The sequence below is a fragment of the Crinia signifera genome, chromosome 6 (assembly GCF_055691185.1).
Source record: "Crinia signifera chromosome 6, ASM5569118v1, whole genome shotgun sequence".
NCBI classification, from domain to species: Eukaryota; Metazoa; Chordata; class Amphibia; order Anura; family Myobatrachidae; genus Crinia; species Crinia signifera.
Genome location: NC_139222.1, coordinates 77784394 through 77805648, shown reverse-complemented (window position 1 = coordinate 77805648; position 21255 = coordinate 77784394). Strand labels below are relative to the sequence as shown.

The 21255-nt window shown below is 40.7% G+C and overlaps 1 protein-coding gene across 2 annotated transcripts in view; it reads left to right on the top strand.

Annotated features, from left to right (window-relative positions):
• The first annotated feature begins 12404 nt into the window (after positions 1–12404).
• NRG3 (neuregulin 3) overlaps positions 12405–21255 on the top strand; it is a 716420-nt gene continuing 707569 nt past the window's right edge. For both annotated transcript variants that reach the window (XM_083146311.1, XM_083146310.1), the window contains exon 1: positions 12405–13890. In XM_083146311.1, the coding sequence (XP_083002437.1) occupies positions 13191–13890 (700 nt within the window). In that variant the 5' untranslated portion in view covers positions 12405–13190. The remainder of the gene's footprint in view (positions 13891–21255) is intronic.

Genomic DNA, 21255 nt, shown 5'->3' with positions numbered 1-21255 from the left:
ACATGGTTTTGTCCATTAGAGAGTGATTGTACCTTTCCAAGTGAATCAGAATAACCCCCATAGTATTCAACACAGTGGCGGAACTTGTGAGTGGTTGGCCCAGGTCCAAAAATATAATTTAGGCCCTTCTCTTTCACTTCAACCCAAATTCACAATATGCCACACAGCAGTAGGTGGCAGCAATGAGACCCTTAGACCTCATGATACCCCAATGCAATGCACCTGCTGCACCAATGGTAGATCTGCCTCTGGTATAACACTTTCAGCTACACAGCATTGTGGTTTGTTGACTGGTACTTTCTGGATATAATACATTGCCACTGTTTTTTTTCCACGCTGGCCACCACTATAGTTAAGCACCAGTAGTTGGGGGGTACTTATAGGATTTCTAGAGGGGTATTTTGTGAAAGCAGTAAATATAACTACTGAATAGGCTCTTGCATAATGCCATTCTTTAGTCTGCAGCTCTTTGTAAACTTCTACAATCCATTAGGTCAAACAAAATAGATGGAATAATATGTGTACTAAAGACTGGCGCACACATGCAATGGCCCTGCAATGCTGGTAACAGTATAATGAGTATGCTGATAATAGCTACTACTGTGAGTAGATCACTGGAATAGTGATGGAAGGCAGGTACTGTATACTGTAGCTGCCCATAGTTTCCCTGCACGAGCGAAATGCGTTACCTGTTTTCCGTGGACAAGAGGACTTCTGCTCTTCCAAATGCTCAAGGAAGGAGCAGGACAGGGATTATTACGGCCACTAAAAGAACGTATAACAGCTTATTACATCTTGTACCACCCAGCGCTGGATAGATCCAGGTGGTTTCGGTGTACAGCATCTCATGGCTCATTAGTAGAGGTAACATCTGTATCTGGCCCTACGGTCTTGCACTATTCCACAGTGGAGAGAGGGCACCTTGATATACCACTGAGCCGTACTAGGCTATCACTCATTTATATGTTCTTAAAGTATTCACCTCCGGCAGGGATGGGGAACCACCGGCCCTCCAGCTGGTGTGGAACTATCCATCCCAGCATGCCTTGTTACATATTTGCTATGTGGCCATGCTACAACTATTGCAGTGCATGCTGGGATGTGTAGTTCAACAACAGCTGGAGTGCCGAAGGTTCCCCATCCCTGGCCTACGGAGAGGATCACTGTATACCTTAAAGGAGAGACTTCTTAGAGCAGGAAAATACAAAAGAAACCTGACAAAAATTGTTCTGATCCACCTATTTCTCATTTTAATATATAAGAGTGTATTGCTTTTAGAAATCATTTTACATATGCGCATGCAATTGTTCTGAAATAATTATTTGCTACAGAATATAAAAACTTTGAAGGATTAGTGTAGTAATAGCAATTTCTTTATAGGAAAAACTGCGTTTGTGTTGTTTATCCAAGTCAGCCATGCTAATTAATCAATAGAGATGTTAATATACTATAACAGGCATATTGAAAATGTCTGCAGCTTAAGCACTAAAGTATACATATACATAGTATAAAGTTAAAACAAACTGCGCCTGATTTTATGTGGATATGCTGACAATAACTACTGAGTTAAGATCACTGGAATATTGCTGGAAGGCAGGTATATTTGCCCAATGTTTCTTGACTGTCTTTTTAAATCTCAGGAGAAATCTATTGGCTCCACTGAGAGCCTTTTGCTTTTACAAAGAGCGGGAAGGATCCTGGGGTTGGATGGTAGAAGAGAGGGATGGTTCTCCATCCATTTAGTCCCAGTCTTTGGACTATTAACCTTATAAAAGACTAATTAGCGTCTTCAGCTTTGTGATTTTTTTTAAAAGGCTGTCAGCCTGATCAAGGGTCTTTCACACTGCTCGGGAAGGAGAGAATATGGGCCTTATTCTAGTTCACTCTTTCTGATAAGCACGGCTGCCTAACCATTAGGCAGATTTAGGCAGCTGTATAGGAACTCCAGAATCTGGGAGGTGCCCCTGAGTCTGACTTAATGCATGCAGCAGGTGCTAAACTTCTAATATGCCGCCTCCACATTTTCACCTAAGGGTCTGGAAAGTAGGTATTGGTGTGTAGAGGTGGCAATGGGAGCAGTAAGCTGAAGTTTTGCCTAGGGTACCAAAACACACCTTGCAACAGTCCAGCTGATAACACAATGCACCTTTGGGTGTCTTAATACTCAGCGCCCAGGAATTACAACTCTGTATGTACACTGAAAGAAAATGTGCTGTATTTAATTATTAGGCAGTGAATTTGGTTAACATCTGCATTGTGTGTGACTTAGAATCAGGGTTGACCTCTGGAGAATTTACAGCAGAAATGCCTACTTTTTGGTAGGTTTAAGCATAAAAATAAAAAGACGTTAAACATTACATTATTAGTTGTCCTTTGAAGGGATACCGATGAATGATGGTTAACAGACACTGGGCCTGATTCATTTGTATACAAATATAAAGTGTTCCTCAGTATGTTGTGTGCATATTATGGAGTACAATACATGTTTAATGAATAACACAAGTCCAATTTCATTCTATTTACATTAAGCCATGGCTGTGAGAACAGGTTAAATTCAAATGCTGCAATTTCAGCTACTGAAAGGGCCTTGTGTTGTTAATCCTTTCAATGCCAGTGTGGGTCAGTAAACCTGCTAACATGCTGGGTGTGAGGGACAGAAAGATTGATTGAGACAAGTGGGCGCTTGCAATAAAAAGACTAAAACATTGAGTTTGAATACTGTGTGTATAGGGGGAGGGGGGCTGCATGGTCTAATACAGAGCGAGTGAAGAAAGAGCTTAGAACATCTTCATACTGTTCAATAGGGATTAACTAGGCAAACCTGAAAGATAATTTACAAATATTGCATGTGCATAATATGAGGATTATATTTATCTATATACTGTATATTTAATTAATTGGGCTGTGTATTTGAGGTCCAGGAATTCAAATTTCCATACTTAAATGGAAATTTCTGAAATATTTTTGTACACTGCATTTTTTTTATATTATTTAGTCATTTCATTTTGTATTTTATTACGTTTAGGGGATGATTGCAAGTTGTACACAAGTAATGGTCCATACAGTTGGCAGATGTAGTGCCACTCATGCAGCGCCGTGTTTTGCCAGACCACCCCCGCTGGAGAGCCAATGCTACATCTGACTGGGATGCGCGTCCCAGTTGGCGGGGGGCAGAAACCCTTCCCGTCTCTGCTTCAGGGAGACGGGCAGGGTCAGGGGGGGGGAGCAGGGAGGTGGGGGAATGTGGCAGGACCGCGCAAATCCACCGCCAGCCCCTGCAAAGATGAGCGGCGCTACATCTGTATGCATGATGCAGGTATGTAGCGATATGACAATGATCTTGTACAAATAACAATGCCAAATACACACATAATTGATTGATGGGTGCATGAGCACAGCATTAGGGGTGTTTTTTTCTTAAAAAGAGCAATCTGTCACTTGTATAATTAAAACTTATGGACTGGTACCTCACTGTTTCTCAGTGTGGGTAAGTATACCACATAATTCAGTAAAAAGCAACTCAGTCGGCTGGCATCGGAATACCATCACTGCCGGTCTATGGAGCCTGTCTCTGTGTTCTCTCTCTGTGCGTCCTCCTCCGTCTGGGACTCCTGATGACGACTTCCGGAAGTCGTCATCAGGAGTCCCAGACAGAGGAGGACGGAGGAGTACGCTACACGGCGGGTCCCCTATATGTAAGTTGATTTTTCTGTTACACATTGTTGTTGCACTTTTGTTGTGATATATTCTGGTCCTGACGAAGGGTTAAATACCCGAAACGGCGTAGACCGTGGAGAAGGAATAAATCCCACTTTGTTACAGTAAAGTCACGGAGTGACGCCCATTATTTGGAGGAAATATTGGTGGATACAGTGCCACAGGGAAGGCACCTGGGCATAAAGTTGTATACAAGAAGTGGGTAGTGCCGGACACGCAAACAGAAAAAAAAAAAAAAAATATATATATATATGTATATATATGTATGTATCTATATATGTATGTATTTATTTATATATATATATATATATATATATATATATATATTTAAATATGTATGTATATTTATACATATATAGAATTATACATCTATATATATATATATATATATATATATATATATATATATATATATATATATATATATATATATATATATGTTTAGTGGGAAAGAAGTGCCGGTGTGTCATACCGTTACATACTGGCCCACTTCAGTGGTCAAAGTGGGCCGGTATGTAACGGTATGACATACCAGCACTTCTTTCCCACTGATCAGGAAGTGATTTTTTTTCCAGTGTGCATAGGCACAGCCCTGTGCAGCAGGAGGCAGGGAGAGTAGGGTTACCACCCGTCCGGGATTACTCCGGACAGTCTGGTAATTCAGGCCGGCTTCCGGAGTCCGGACGGGTGGCTGTCCCGGACTATACAATGTCCGTGATTCGGGCGGCCCTGGCAGCTGCAGCGCTGTCCGGGTGATGGAAGGGAGGAGAGTCTGCGGCTCCGGGGGGTTAGCACGGGAGAGACAGGTACGGTCTGGGCTGGCTCGGTAACATTACCCCAGGGTCCGGCAGACAGGGGGTCCCTCCAGGGTATGAGAAGTCGCCGGCGGGGTCCCTTCAGCGCATGGGAAGTAACCGTCGGCATCCCGTAGGTTACTTCACATGCGCTGGAGGGACCCCGCTGGCGACTTCCCATGCGCTGGAGGGACCCCGCTGGCAACTTACCATACCCTGGAGGGACCCCCTGCCGCTGCTTAGAGCTGGTGAATGCCGAGGACTCACAGTCACTGCCGCTAATTGGAGCCGGAAATCAAGGAGGAGTTGCTGTCGCTACTTTGGAGTCCAAAAACTAAGTTTTGTAAAAGAGTGGTTAGAGAGGTACCTCAGGGCCTTCTTCTGATCTGTTTGATGGTGACACTTGCCATATTCAACTTTTGTGGCCGCAAGGTTCGAAATTATGCTGTATATACCTGTAAGGAAGGACAAAATGTGAGTACTGTCTCATTACCATCCCTACAGTACTTACTTAATTTAGTTACAGGATCAAGTAGAAATAATTACTGACCTTTTTTTTTTTTTTTTTTTTGGTTTGTCACAAATACTCTAAAAGTCTAGATAGTATCTTATGTTAATACGCCTGGGCCAGCATATCATCCTTTATACCAAGGCTTAGCTAGTCATTTGTGTTCCTTATAGCAACATTTGTAAGGGCTCCATGCAATTAAAGTTCTAAAAGTGGGTCTGCAGCACAGTCCAAAGTTCAAACAGAAGAGCCCCACCACCTGCCAGTGAGTCCCATCCAGAGATCTTTGGCAGCATTTGGAGTGGCAGTTGGTGTGTCTCCTCTAGTTTAATTATGTAGCTCACTGTAGCCCTCCTGTGCAATCCTGATCCTATGTGTTACCCAATGGCAAAAAAAAAAATATTGTATAGAAAAATGAACCATTTCAGGAAGATGAGTCCGACATACAGTAGCTGTGGCTCTATAGTAACAAAACATTTTTATTTTAGATCAGAAAGTAAAAAAAAAAATGACTTACCCTGTTCCTTGATGGGATTTAATAATATTTCTTAGAGAATAAACAATACATTGAGGGTCACCAAAGTCAACCCTCATCTTATTTACACCGTAAAAAATGAATATAAAAATTTGTTGCTTTTTATTTATTTACTTTTTATCTTTAGAACTGCGATTTGTTAAAGGTGGAAGCATTTATTTTGTTAAAATACAGACACTGCATGAGAATTATAGGTGACAGGGGTGCATTCATTTTCCTACTGAGGGAAAGGTTCTGCTTTCATTGAACTGCTCTATAGAACAATGGCTTGAATAGTAAATTCAGTGCAGTTGTGAATGCGGATGGTGACATGATGGGCCTGATTCAGTATGTTTGCAGCCAAGCAAACAGGTACACGCCACCTGGCTAAACATCCGCTCTCTCCCTTTCCCCCGGTGCCCAAATCTCATCGCCAGCATGCAAGGAGATGTGTTCACACACACCATCAAATGAATTCTTCCCTGATAATAAATGTCACTCTAAACTGACTTTTATTCTGGCCGCAGATCGCCAAAAAGAGGGCGGATGCTGACATTTTTTGATGCCAGCCGCCTGCCCTAAGCAGGCATCACCATTTCTGCAGGCAAAGGGGAAGCTGAACTTTTTTATGTGGACGCCCATAAAATGTTGGGTGTTCCCCTGCTGCTGCCCCCTGCCCTTCGCCATTCCTCATTTCTGGAGCAAACGGCTCAGCAAGTGTAAAATCTCGCAAAGCCATTTGCTTGCGCTAACCCCCCACCATCGTACATGGGGCCATATTCGTCCCGATATTCCTTCAACACTACATATGCTCTTGCAAATACAGTCAAAGCATGCTTCAAAACATGTTTCTTGACCTTTAAAATAGGAATTAAATCCAAATATATGTACTAGTGCTTTTCAATGTTTATGTTGTATACTATTTTTATACTATACACAAGGGGTTTTCAAAACACAGTTCAAGAAGAAGCGTTGCTGGGTGTGACGACACCTGCTGCACAACCTGCACCGATGGGGCAGACACCCTAAAAAGGGGTGAGGCCTAATATGAAGGGGGTGAGGCCTAATATGAAGGGGGTGTTCAATCACAGAGATCTCTGAGATCTCTGTTCTGTAATTCCAGGGGTTTTCCCAGCACCCTGGAGAGGCTGTCTGTAACTGTAGAGTGGGATGTATGTAATGACAGCCTTTTCTCTGTGACAGCAGCTTAATACTCTCCTGCAGCACCCAACTGTTGTCACCACAGCAGGGTGCTGCTCGTAGTACCTGTCCTATGATGCCACTGAATACAAGGTGTTAAAGATAGCCTTAAATGAGAGCCGGTGACCTCAGTTATTTAAACTCGCCCATGTGTGCTCAAGCCTTGAAGACTACTATACACTATAAATAGTAAATCTAGTTAAAGTCTTGCCAATAGTAAATCTGCACATAATCAAACTTACCCAGGCTTAAGTTAATATTTTGAGAATTGGAACTTTGGCGTCAACACAAAGGGAAATGGCCATGCCTCATGCCCTGCGGAACATGGTCCTATGTCACACTCTTTTGCACATGATGCTGTGGGTATGGCCAGCACATTGTGTGAGAGAGCGTGACCTCCCAACCTCTTTCTCTAGCAGGACAATGTAACTTCCAGATGGGATGGTTGTGGATAGAAAGATTGAAAATATGTAGATAGTCAAGAGGTCAGTGGGGTCAAAATGTTAAAGGTTAAATGGTCGACAAGGACTTTGGTCATCGGGGTCAAGAGATTGGCATGCCATGGATTGACACATGAAACAATACTGCATGATTTAAAAAAAAAAATATATATATATATATATATATAGGAAAACTTAGGGAATCCGCACACTTAAGAGGTTATTTTGAGGGTGCCCGTCAACAAGAAATCATAGAAAACTGTATATCCAGAGATATAAAGAAGGCAGCACTCCTTATTAGATTTTAAAGTCCAAGCAGAAAGACAATTTATTCCATATAGGCAAATGAGCATCAAACTTTTTGCAGCTTTTGAATCAGCATTTATATGCCTTTAACAATAGCAGGGGTCACAGACATAATCACCCATCCTTGTAGTGCAGGGGAAAACACAGTCGCAGTCGACGAATTTGTTTCGACTCAAAGGAGCCTTTCTCACAGACTGGGTCAGTCTGTGAGAAAGGCTCCTTTGAGCCGAAACAAATTTGTCGACTATATATATATATATATATATATATATATATTACCCTAAAACTAACCCTTCCTTTTATGCCTAAAACTAATTCTCTGCTGGTGCCTAGCCCTTAAGGTGGCCATACACATGCAGATTTATCTTCAGATCTGGCTGGTTGGAACAAAAACATGGTTATGGATGAGAGCAAATGACAGTTGACCATTTGCTTGGAAATGCTGGAAAACTGTCACTCATCCATAACCATGTTTTTGTTCCCACCAGCCAGATATATAGAATATACATCTTACTAGTGTATGGGCACCTTAACCCTCCCCATGGTCTAAATCTAATGTTCCTCCAACTGCTTAACCCCAACCATATACTCTAACTGTAAAGATCACGAAAACCATATATTGGAATTTTTTACATCAATCTTTTGAACTGTCTGACCTTTTTGATCCTGTCGACATAAGCCCGTGTCGATCACTTCCTTGTCAACCTTTTATTCCTGTAGATCTATTTACTATCGAACTAATAACTATTTATACTGCTTTCACACTACCCAAAATATCCTCTGTTATTGCACATGAATGCGCAGCACCTGGATGTAGATATTCAAAAAGTCTACAACATGGCGACACATTAAAAGGTCAACATAGGTTTTTCACTGTTACTTTGGGATATTGTTCATACTTGAGTGTCAAGTGCAGCAAGTAACCACACCCTAAGTATGATGAGCTACACTAACTGGGGGGTCCATATAGACTGGTCTCTACATTGACACCACAAAAAAAAAGAACTTATCTGTACACTTAAACATGTCGGCCTTTTGCATGTGTCAACACTTTTGTCAGTGTCAACCTTATGACCTTTCATTCCAATACTCTGCAGCGGTATCCGGTCCCGGCGTCAAAATTCACAAGGTTGACCACTATTGGTTGACAGTCACCTAGGTCGACATCTAAAAATTGTCGAAATACCTTAGGTCGACAATGACAGAAGGTCGACAGAAGCAAAATGTGTACATGGTCAACACTCAAAAGGTTGACACAAGTTTTTCATGTATATTTCATTAGACTGATTGGTTCATACTTTACTATCCAAGTGGGAATGGAGTACACTTACACGGTGTCCATGTCAACAGACACCAAAAATTTGAAAAATACGTGTCGACCTTTTGCTTGTCAACTATGTCCATTTCGACATGAAGTGCCAACATTTTCCATGTCAACCTTAAGCTTGTGTTGACCAATCAATGTCGACCTTTGGTATGTCAACCATTTTTAAAAGTCAATCTAGTCACTGTCGACTATTAGTGGTCGACCTAGACATTGTTGACACTCCAACTGTTGTTGAACTACACATCCCATCGTGCCCTGCTCCAGTTTTACTATTTGGCCATGCTAAAACTGATGCAGGGCATGCTGGGATGTGTAGTTCAACAGCTGGAGTGTCAAGGTTGGCCATCACTGTCCTATACCCATAACCCTTTGCAGCTGAATATTGTGTAAATTAATAATATTGCTTATCTTTTTCTCTGTGGCTGGTCAGGTGCATGAATTTGATTCCATGGCTAGAGATGGAATTGGGAGAGTTATAAATATGTTTGTGCAGCTATGAGTGTGTTCAATGGTAGCTGTATGCTCCTCGCTTAGATGTTTCTAGATAAGGGGGTTATTTATCAATGCATAGAGAGAGAAAATTGTGAGAGATAAAGTAAAAATAAATCCACTCCTGATGTTTTTCAAACACAGGGGTAGGTGAATGAAGCAATGATAAGGGAAGGAGAAGTGAGCCAGTGGGCCCATGGCAAACAATCAGCACTGAAGTAACATTTATAATTTGCACACTATAAAATTATACAGAGCAGCTGATTGGTTGCCATGGGCTACTTCCCCTCTGATTCACTGGTTCATACATCTACCTAAAACATGCAAAATATAGAAGCTGATTGGCTAGTACTTTATCTCTCACAATTTTATCTCACTCTACACTTTGATAAATATTTACTAAATGTTAAATATGTTATATAATTGTAGTTACATAATCTATAGATTGTAAGCTTGCAGCAGGGCCCTCCTACCTCTAAGTTTGTCTGTTGTTACCCAGTTTGTTTTATCACTGATTACTATTGTAAAGCGCAACGGAATCTGCTGCGCTATATAAGAAACTGAAAATAAATAATAAATATAATTACCTTGGATCAAATATACCTTGACATATTGTAAAAAAGGGGGGTCGGTCACCAAGGTGTCCTGTAGGGGCGCCTAGGATGGGTTGTCCCGCTTGAGCAGCGGTCTCTAAGCTTTGGGAAGTCTGACCCAAAAAAAGATATACAGAAAGAAAGGGGAGTTGAGACCGCGCTCACTCAAAACATGCAACAGGTGTGAATTTAGATCATTTATTAAAAAGATAATTTTTCTAAAACCTTTGGATATTATGATAAAACATATATCATTAAAAGTCAAGGTACCACAATGTAGCGATGAGAGCAAGGATAGTCACCCACAGTCCGCCTGTTTAGTGTCCTGTGTCCGTTCCTATGATGTCTCCAGATAAACGTCCCATGGGATAACCAATTGCAGGGAAACTTGAAATTAGGAGAGATGTTGATCTCCAACCCAGGGAGCGCCTGATGTTGTGAGGTGCTCTACCTGGTATGCTTGTATGTGATGCCCTTAGGTTCCTGGATGTGGGAATGGTTCTGGAGACTGGTCCGGTTCAGGAAAAGTGCAAAGTGGGCGCCTGGGTAGTGGTGTAGAGGGTATATAACACTGATAGTAGGTACCCCAGGTATCACCTTGAAAAAGCCTCTGAGCGAAACGCGTTGGTGGAGCAGAGCAAGGACACCTACCACTACCCAGGTGCCCACTTTGCACTTTTCCTGAACCGGACCAGTCTCCAGAACCATTTCCACATCCAGGAACCTAAGGGCATCACATACAAGCATACCAGGTAGAGCACCTCACAACATCAGGCGCTCCCTGGGTTGGAGATCAACATCTCTCCTAATTTCAAGTTTCCCTGCAATTGGTTATCCCATGGGACGTTTATCTGGAGACATCATAGGAACGGACACAGGACACTAAACAGGCGGACTGTGGGTGACTATCCTTGCTCTCATCGCTACATTGTGGTACCTTGACTTTTAATGATATATGTTTTATCATAATATCCAAAGGTTTTAGAAAAATTATCTTTTTAATAAATGATCTAAATTCACACCTGTTGCATGTTTTGAGTGAGCGCGGTCTCAACTCCCCTTTTCTTCTTGACATATTGTACTTGGCATAGTACTATATTATTCAGAACAGTTGTATAAATGATTTCCAATCAAATTGAGATACATGGGCATCTTCAGCTGTGTATCGGAGTAAACCCAATGGGTTTGACAATTGGGGGAGGGAACAATATGTAAAAGGAACATACGTTAAGAAGTGCAAATGTCCTAATCAATATACATATAATGCTTTCAATTGTATTGCAAGACCTCTTCTGTATTGCTAGTCAAAAATGAAGATGGTAAACTACAAAACACAAATACCATTCATATTACATGTGAGTTAAAGTGAAAATGAAACATTTTTAGTTCTTTTTTTTTTTCTTTCTCTAAGCTGTTAATTTTCTGTTTTCCCTCCTATGAACAGCTCGTTATAATATTACCTACAGTTATAATATTAGGGATGCAGTCAAAATCCCGACAGGGACATAATACCGACAAGGTCAAAATCCCGACATGGACAAAATCCCGACATTTAAAATCCTGACAAGGTCAAAATACCGACATATAGAATGTACAGGTGAAACAGTCACCATGACTTTCCGTCGCGATGTCGACATGGCTTTTTCACTGTTTTTTGACCCGACATGTGCCGACAGGCAGTATTTCATGCCCTACCATCCACTAGGGCGTGGTGGGAGAATAAAATAAAATAAAATAGTGTGCCGAGCACAGCGAGGTACCGTGCCCGAAGCATTGAGAGCGAAGCGAGGGGCTGCGGTTCACTTCCAACAGTGTCCATGTCGACAGTGTCGACATTCGGTCAAAAAACAGTGAAAAAACCCATGTCGACCTCACGACCTGTCGATGGAAAGTCATGTTGACTGTTTCACCTGTACATTCCATATGTTGGTATTTTGTCCATGTCGGGATTTTGTCCATGTCGGGATTTTGTCCATGTCGGGATTTTGTCCTTGTTGGGATTTTGTCCTTGTCGGTATTATGACCCATTCAGGATTTTGACCCTGTCGGGATTTTGACTGTCGGGCTTTCATACCGAATCCTAATATTTGTATTTATGTTGGTAAAATGTAAGGTAGTTAACGGGTTAAGGGGGTTTTTTTTGTCCTTTAAATCCCATGCTGCAGCTACAGTGTAGGATATTCCAGCTTCACTGCTAAATTCAACTTCAGAGTTGTCCTCCAGTGTTTGACTGTAACATATCCATGTATTGCTGCAGCTGGCAAATGACTAGTGGCTGCAACCACACTCCTAATAGAGATCCCTGTATAATGTCTCTTCTCAGGGTGCACCAGACCACAGACATTTATTGTATTAGCATACCTTAGACATAGGACGGTCTTAAAACCTGCTTAAAATAAAAGGTTTTCCCAGACAATTCCAGTGGGATATTCCCTGGATCATTTATTTATCTTGTACGCATTAAGCAACTACCATTAGGCATTAGTGGGTGGTGCCTTTTTTCCTTTTTTGCTTTCCCAGAGCCCAGTCTGCCTCTTGCTCTGCTAGAGGCATATTCAATTGATGCTGCAAAGGCTGCAGAGAACTGATTTCTATATCGTTCATTTCTATTATTGGAAGCCACATTCTAAATGTATGTACATCTGCATCTGTACATGCATTCGGATGCTGTTTTTCTCCCCTATGGCTTATTTTGTCTCCTGTTAAATGATTTTGCTGGTGTCTATGCTGCTGCTACTGCTGCTGGCTTACAGAGCTCAGACTTCTCCTTCGCTCTAGCTTCGGATTGGTCTCTCTCTTAAAGTGCTGGCCAAGGGTTGGTTGCAGGGACTGCTGAATAACAGGTGCATTCTGCTGCTCTGTCGCCTTTGAAAGAAGCAGCCGAGGAACGCTGGTGCATCTGTTCTGTGGATCGAGAGAAGCAGGGGAGAGGAGAGGCAGCTCCTGTGTGCAGGAATGTGACACATCACATAGACACGGGGACCCACTTGGATGCTGGGTTAAAAAAAAAGAAGGCTGGTGTATTCCTATGGAGAGCAGGAGACAGAGAGAGGGGAAAAGTGAAGAGATGCGAGGATGATTCCCATGTTAAAGCCTGGATGGAATGATTTTTTTTAGCTGATTCAGCAGCTTCTTATGGCATTTTGCTCTGTACAAGAATATAATGGAGGAATTGGTGGTGGTTAGTTATCTGACATTTGAATGCTGATCGATTTGAACCCTTCCTTGTTGGGAGCAGAATTGCATGCTGATGATCCAGCTTCTCAACGCTCATGCATTTTGGGGGGTGAAAGGAATATAGGATGAGTGAAGTGGCTGCAACCACCTCACCACCTGTACGTCCGGCAGCTGCTGAGGAGGCTGCAGGTGGAAACACTACGGAAGAGGAGGATGGGGCACCCAACCCTCGGGAGGTGCAGTGTAGTGACTGCATTGTATGGAACAGGCAGCAAACGTGGCTATGTGTAGTGCCTCTGTTAATTGGATTCATTGGCTTGGGTCTGAGTTTGATGCTGCTCAAGTGGATCGTAGTGGGATCTGTAAAGGATTATGTCCCAACTGATTTAATGGATTCCAAGGGAATTGGCCAGGACCCCATTTTCCTTTCAAAACCAAGCTCTTTTCCAAAAAGTATGGAGACTACAACTACTACAACCACCACCAGGACACCTAATCAAATTAGCACCCGTTTAACTACCACCACCCGGGCCCCCACTCGTACCCCAGGAAGCAGAGTACCCATCCGGGCAAACCCTAGAACGACTACTGTGCGCCATACAGTTGCCCCTCCTACAATTCTCTCTACCACTGTCCCCATTAGCACCACTACTTTGGTTTCACGCCCACTTCCAGGGACCCCCACCACCACCCAGCCAATGCCTATCTGGCCCACTGCGGAATATTCTACCTCTTCCTACAAAATTTATCTCCACGTTTCCACCCAGTCTCATTTTCAGGAGTCTACAACTAGCACCCCAGAAACCACCACCATGCCCAAACATCGTAAGTAGAATATAACAAAAATAAATAAATATAATATCACAAGTTGCACTGATTTGGGTGTGGAAGGGATGAGTAATATAGAAGATCCTCTGTCAAGGAAACACTGAAATGAATCAATTCTCCTGGGTGATGAGTTTTGACCTTAACTCTTCCAATGCCGGAGAGCATCTGCCAACACTATTTGGCATCATTGTGCAGTAGTCATAAGCAATTAAGGGGTTAAGATCTGTTCCCCTTATGCTACAGTAAAATGACTGCACTGTCACTGCAGATATGCTTAATGTGTTGCTTAAGTTTCCAACTGATAACAATGCAAGATGAAATTACAAGATCTTAGCTATACAAGTGATGCATGTTCGATCCTGCAGCAGAGCTAAAATTCTCACTGTCCGGAAGGTGTAGAATCTCTGCAATGGGAAAACACAGCAGTGATTCCATAGTGTTGCTATATAGATGTATAGATGATCCAGCTGACTAATTAAAGATCTGGCTTGTAATGTATTTAGAGTCCTCCATTAACTATCCTATCTATTATGTGACTACATGCTATAGACATGTGTGACAGTCACCTGGAATTCTAATACATGATATGTTGTACAGTTCTCATTAGATTTTTTTTTTTTAGACCAAGCCAGCAAATCTGTTTCTGTTGCAGGAGAAAAGCAGGAATATAATCTAGGTAGATCTATATTTATTTGCAGATGTGATCTAGTTTTGCCTTTCTTGTGTGTGTGTTTATTTATTAAGCTATATATGGTGGCTTTTAGGGTATAAAAATATCTGTATTTTACCAATGGATGATGGCTGTACTTTGTGATTAAAACCTTGCAACCTATGAAGGTTATGTGGGACAAGGACACTGAAGGAAGTCCAGAAGAGACTATATATATATATATATATATATATATATATATATATATATATATATATATATACATACACATACTGTTATAGGGATTTTCAGAAATCATTGATATGCCTTCTAAATGCACAGGGATGTTAAAGCTATTGAGTTTAATTTTTGTAAAGGGTAATCCTGTCTGTATCTCTCTCTCTCTAGGATGATAATATGTGATTATTTTTCTAGAGGATTCAATTGCACCATTTATTCATTCCAATGCTTTGTATTAATATTATTTTATCAAATGCAATTGTTCATAAGATCCATAAAGCCATCTGAAGAGAATAGGATACAGACCTGGAGGGGAATTGGGAGAAGCTGTTGGTAAATTACCATGGCAAACAAGGCAATAAGTCCACACCAGTGGCCGGGAACAGCATTCTCTGACGATTTATATGCAGGGAGGGGAGGGAGGGAGAATTGTTGCAAGCATTGATATAATCAGTTAATGACCGATAAACTGCAATGCATCTACACTGTCTGTGTTGTAACTTGGATTTGACTTTCAGCTTCGTGGCAATTTGCTGGGTATCATTTCATTTCACTCAATTTTTGCCCCAGGGGTGTATGGACAATCTCCAGTGTAAAACACAGGCCAAATCACTAATACTGTAAATGGGTCAGTGTTCTAGTTAATTGTGTAAGACTTTAAAAATAGCATATTTCAGTTATTAAAATGTGTGTAATGTCTAAGAGTGAAAGGTTATTGTTATATTCATTGCCGGAATTTAATTATCAGGTGATTTCTATGATTTTATTTTTTCTATCATTGCAGATAAAACATGTTTTTTAACTTAATTTCCAGGAGCAGATGTCAATTTGCTTATTTTATTTTGCTAAAGCTCGTTTCACGTTGTATTTCGGATCAGTGATCATGTTGTGGGAGGACCCTCGCTCTGAAGCCCTAATTCTGTAGATCACTGTTGTGTAGAGACTAGACAGAATTCTGATTTAATAAATACTTAATGGAGGGATGGCAACACCCTCTGTTGTGAGAAACTATAATGCAAATGGCAGCAGGCCGACTCATAGAACAACTGCAACAGATTAGTAATCTCATTTTGGTCACTGAGCTATCAGGAGGCAGTGGTTAACACAAGACGAATATTAAGAAGTACATAGAAGGGCAGGCATTGACCATGGGCAGAGGGATAATAGTTCCTCAAGCCACAGAATCAACAGAATATATACTCTACAGGGGTGGCTTCAATTTGCATGCGGATGGTGCTCTCTTGAGCACAGATGGGGTGTTCTGATTCATTTTATCTTTGTCAGAGGAAAAATTTCAGCACTAGGACACAGACAGAACGTGCTGCTTTTATTTTGCCGAATTGTCCAGGTGCACCATATGGAAATGTGTATGTAGCAGGGGAATAACCAACATCTCTCTCCCTTGCTCTTGTGGTGCACTATGCATAGGGCGAAAAAGCCTATTGTGAAATCTTGTGTATCCCTTTGAGTTCCTCTCTCATTGTTCCAGCTGCTGTTAAAATGATAGTTATCACTGATCCTGCTCTGTCGTCTGAATACAGATAAAAGCAACCAGTCTGCTGTACTTCACATTAAGATAGTCGATACCTCAGGGTTTGAGAGACAGTTTCTACTGGTTCCCATATATCATCCTTTCCCCATTTATTAGATGCAAGCTCTGCAGCAGTACTGTACATCATAATGATGGAAGCGTTTGATCCTCGAGACTGGGATACTGGTCAAGTTGGCTAATGCTTGACAAAATCATTCCTTATGCTAAATGTAGACCTCTGGGCTGCTGACAATCCCATAGTTCAAATAAATAAATAAATAAACTGCCCGATGAAAAGAATGATGGACCTTGTCACAACAGATTAACATAATAAAGAGTCACGAGTCATACATATGTCCTAAGTTACAGCACCACAGATTTGTTACGATGTAGAGATTCACATAGATAAGATTTGCTTGTTACACTACCTGTCATTTGTATCGTAGATCCTTTCTGCAGCTTGTAGTATATTACATTAATACAGCACCTTCATACTGTGTAGACTGTTTACTGCAGCTGTTGTGGTTTACACGGCCAGTGCCAACTTACCCAACCAATAGACTTAATTAATATGTCCTGACCAATGACTCTCTGTTGTAGAAAAGATCATATATATAATATATTAAGAATAACAGCATGTGTATTCTATGAACCACCAGGGGTAGTCCTCCCTCTTTTCGATTGCCTTGTTGCCATGATGGTATGCTGGCTACTGGGCTGGGAACTGTATTTAATTAGACAGAAGAATTTATAATTGGGTTTACTAGTATTCTGCTGTATCGCGACATCATTTTGTAAACCAAGTCTAGAGACAATCAAAAATGGATATCATTTGCAGTGGTTGTGTAATGCAGAGTGACTAGACTGAATATCAGCACACAGGAAATTCTTATATTTTGAATATGAAATGCATAGTAATAAAAGTAATATTGCTAATGGTCTGCCAATGATCATTCCACTGATTTACCATCCTGGTGATTTATAATTTAAAAACTGTAATACTGTCAATACGATTCTTCTAGTATGTTCCTGGAGGTTATCGAAGCAGAACCAACTTAGATTAGACGAACTGTATCCCACAGGACTTGTAGTTTTCTATTACGGCAAAGGATGGAACCGCAGATTTTGCTTCAGCTAAGACATGAATACTTTACAACATCTGTGGTAGAGGAAAAAAAAACCTTACCTGCCATGTTTGTCAAAGGTAAAGGGTTTGAGACAAAGCCTAGGGGGGGAGTGGAAGACAACACATCTAAAGGGCCTTAAGGGGCAACCAAAATCAAGACTCTTCCTGGATCTTTTTCTCAGATGTGACTAACAGAATTTTCCTAAAGTCATCAGGTGATATGTCTGTCTGCTGTGTTGCTGAAACATTGTGCATTTAGTATTTATATTATTTTATTTGACAATTTATCAAAGAGATATTTGACAGTGGAATTATTTACATGGTTATTTAAATTATACTCTTTGCCTAGACACTGTGGAGGCAGCCATTTTGTAGAGCAAAGGATTATTCATGAGAAAACATACTGTGTGTGTGTGTGTCTATATATGTATATATATATGTATATATATATATATATATATATATATATATATAGTATACCATAGACTGCACAAATGTCCTCCAATCAATAGCAACTACTTAGACTGTCCTTTTAATTCATAAAATAGCACATTTTTATGTTATGTCTATCTGCAAAATGTTACTCGGTAATCTATGTGGTTTCGTTTCATGTGATTGGACCATTAGGACTAGATCTACACTGCATAAGTTTATAGTTTGGAAACTGGCTTCATTATGAGCTACTAAAGATTTGGCATTCAGACTTTTCGCAGCATTGCTCAATAGCTCTGTGAGTACTGTAAAGTCATCATCCTGTATTGATTTACCGATGGCACAAGCTATTTTATACAGTACTGTATCTATTGATAAATATTCATTATGCATGAAAAAGTCATTTAGGTAAAAAAAAACCTGTAAATAATGCTGTGCTTTGAAATATGTTGCATATTTTGCAGCACTGTGGCACAGTGGTTAACATTGCACTGAAGTCCTGGGCACAATTACTGACAAGGGCCCTAACTGTGTAAAGTTTGATTTTTCTCCACGTGTTTCTGGCAGTTGGGTAAAGGGAGGGGGGAGTTAGAGGACCGAATCCATATTGTAAACATTGGTTTTCTCTTTAGGCTTACGGTGAAAAAAAGATCTCTCTTGCCTCATGTGTGTTATGTCTCCGGAGACCAGATATTGGAGTGTTCTGTCTGTGGCCTCCTCTAGTGCTGCCCCAGAATCTGAAGAGTCTTCCTATCACAATATTAAGTATGACTCTGAGAGGCAACCCTGTTGAACTTAATGCAAACGCCAGATGTTGACCATCTGAGATGTCACCTCCACATTTTACCCTGAGGTTCTGGAAAGTTGGTATTGGTATATGGGTAGTGGTGGTCACAATAAGTTGAAGTTTTGCCTAGGGTGCCAAAAAAACTTTCACCGGCCCTGGTGCTATCTACCTTTGGAAAGGGGAAGAAGTTTTAATTACAGCATAATGTTTACCCTGAGCTCTGGGCCTGGTGCACCATCCCATTATATAAAAATGTCATCTGTACAGTGTATTTGAGTAAGGGAAAATATCATGTCATTTTTCAACTGGACAGGGCTAATATTGGTGAGTGCACAATAGATAATAACACATGCATACTACGGAATTTTGTTGGGAAATGTAATTCTCAAGCCATCGGTGACATTCCACACCCACTTTATTATAATAAGTAAAGTTTATTGTAGAATCTCAGTCTATACATGCAGTCAGGGCAGCAGAGAGCCTGGCTGGGACCAGACACTTTTCAGAGGGCATGACCTAATTGCAGGAGGTGTGGCCATGTGCTCGTAGAATAACTCAAGTCTGATGGGCCAATCAATACAATCTGGGCCCGGGTAGTAACCACCACTCGCACAACAAATAGATAAAAACAAAATCAGCAGCTCTTTGACAATGAAAATAGCTGCTGATTTGGATAAAGTGGAAACATTTTGCATAGCGTATTATTGTTTATATATATATTCTTTTATAAATCCACCAATAGAAACAATTATTTTTTATTTATAATTAGGTAATATTATTTATCCCAGATGGCAGCTGACAGCAGATATAGTGCTGATAGTATGTTTGACAGATTTAGTTCAGCTTAATCACTTAAGATATTTGTAGCTATATTTTTGAGCTGTGTAATGCAGAGTCTTTGATTATATATATAATAAATTCAATATGTGGTTTGTTGGTCTTTAAAAATTTCTAGGAGTGCAATTAATGATTTATAATTTTAATAGTACACTGCAAGGAATTTAGAACAAATCCCTCTAAATAAAAGTCCTGATATTTGGATGATCATGTCAGTACATTCCTGTAGTATTAAGGGCGGGATGTACTAAACTAAAAATGCTGTAAAACCCCCATTTTGGGGGGGTTTACCGCATTTCCTAACTTATGAATCACCGGCCGCCCCATCACCGCATAGCAGAGTATCGCCACCTTTGGGTGGCGATACCCCATAGAAGCCTATGGCCAGTGCATTGGGGGCCCCTTTCTCTCTGTTTAGGACTTGGTTGTAGACTGTGCACTTGAATGATACAGAATACATGTGTTAAAATATACTTCACACAACTATGATCCATTTTCTACAGTGCATTGCTGTCATTAATCTAGTACATTGTCATACATCTACTATCAGTCTTTACTGTATTGTAAAGGGGCCCAAATAATGCAATCTCTAATGGTTAGCCAAGCCTCTGTTTAAGCTGTCCACACACCATGTAGATTTGGCCACACTACTAACAATGGGTCCGTACGACTGCATTGCCTGGTAGGCCTCTCTTCCCCAGCCTGACACTGCAACTTGTCAAGAACAATGTTTAATTAGTGATACATGCATTTGTATATTTATATTTAATAACTATCCATTACTTATGTTTTGCAGAGTAAACCACAGTTTATACATGTAATCTATGTTGGGAATATATATTATATACGGCCATATAAAAATGCAGTGTTCATACAGTATCTCAAAATGTCTCTGTACAATGGTAAAGTTTTGCAGTGTGAGTCCTGCATCATGTGGGGGTCCTGAGTCAGTCAACCTCACTCTAACTTAAATAATGTCTTTCAAGGCTTAAATGTATACCTTAATTAGCTTTGAGTTCTAGCATGAGGAATCACCTATGTCCCAGGACAGAATCGAGTTTCAAAGATTAATACTATTATTATTATTTTTTATTATTATTATTATTTATATTGAGCTTCAAGGGATCAGCAACACACAGTTACATAGTTTATAAACAAGTAAACAAAAACAAGGAAACAGTGACTTAAGGTGCCCATACACAGTACAATGGTGCTGTGTGATGCGCGCTCCCGTGGGCATCCAATCGCACAGCACACAAAGGGGTTTATTCTAGTTCATTCTTTCTGACAAAATCCTTCTTAGATGGACAAAACCATGTGCACTGCAGGGGGGCAGATGTAACATGTGCAGAGAGAATTAGATTTGGGTGAGTTATTTTGTTTCTGTGCAGGGAAAATACTGACTGCATGATTTTACACTTCAATATAGATCTCACTTTGAAGAAAAACCCCACCCAAATCTAATTCTCTCTGCACAAGTTACATCTGCCCCACCCGCAGTGCACATGGTTTTGTCCATCTAAGAAGGATTTTGTCAGAAAGAATGAACTAGAATAAGGCCCAAAGTCTGTGCAACCCGTGCTTTTAGTAATAGATTGCATCATATATAGTACAAAAAGCACGGTGCTGTAGCACATTGTATGCTTTTTGTACTAGATGCTATGCAATCTAGTACTAAAATCACAGAGTACATCGCACTGGGTATGGGCAACTTTACATTTCAAGACAGTATAAGACAAGTACAGGGTATATAAACATTT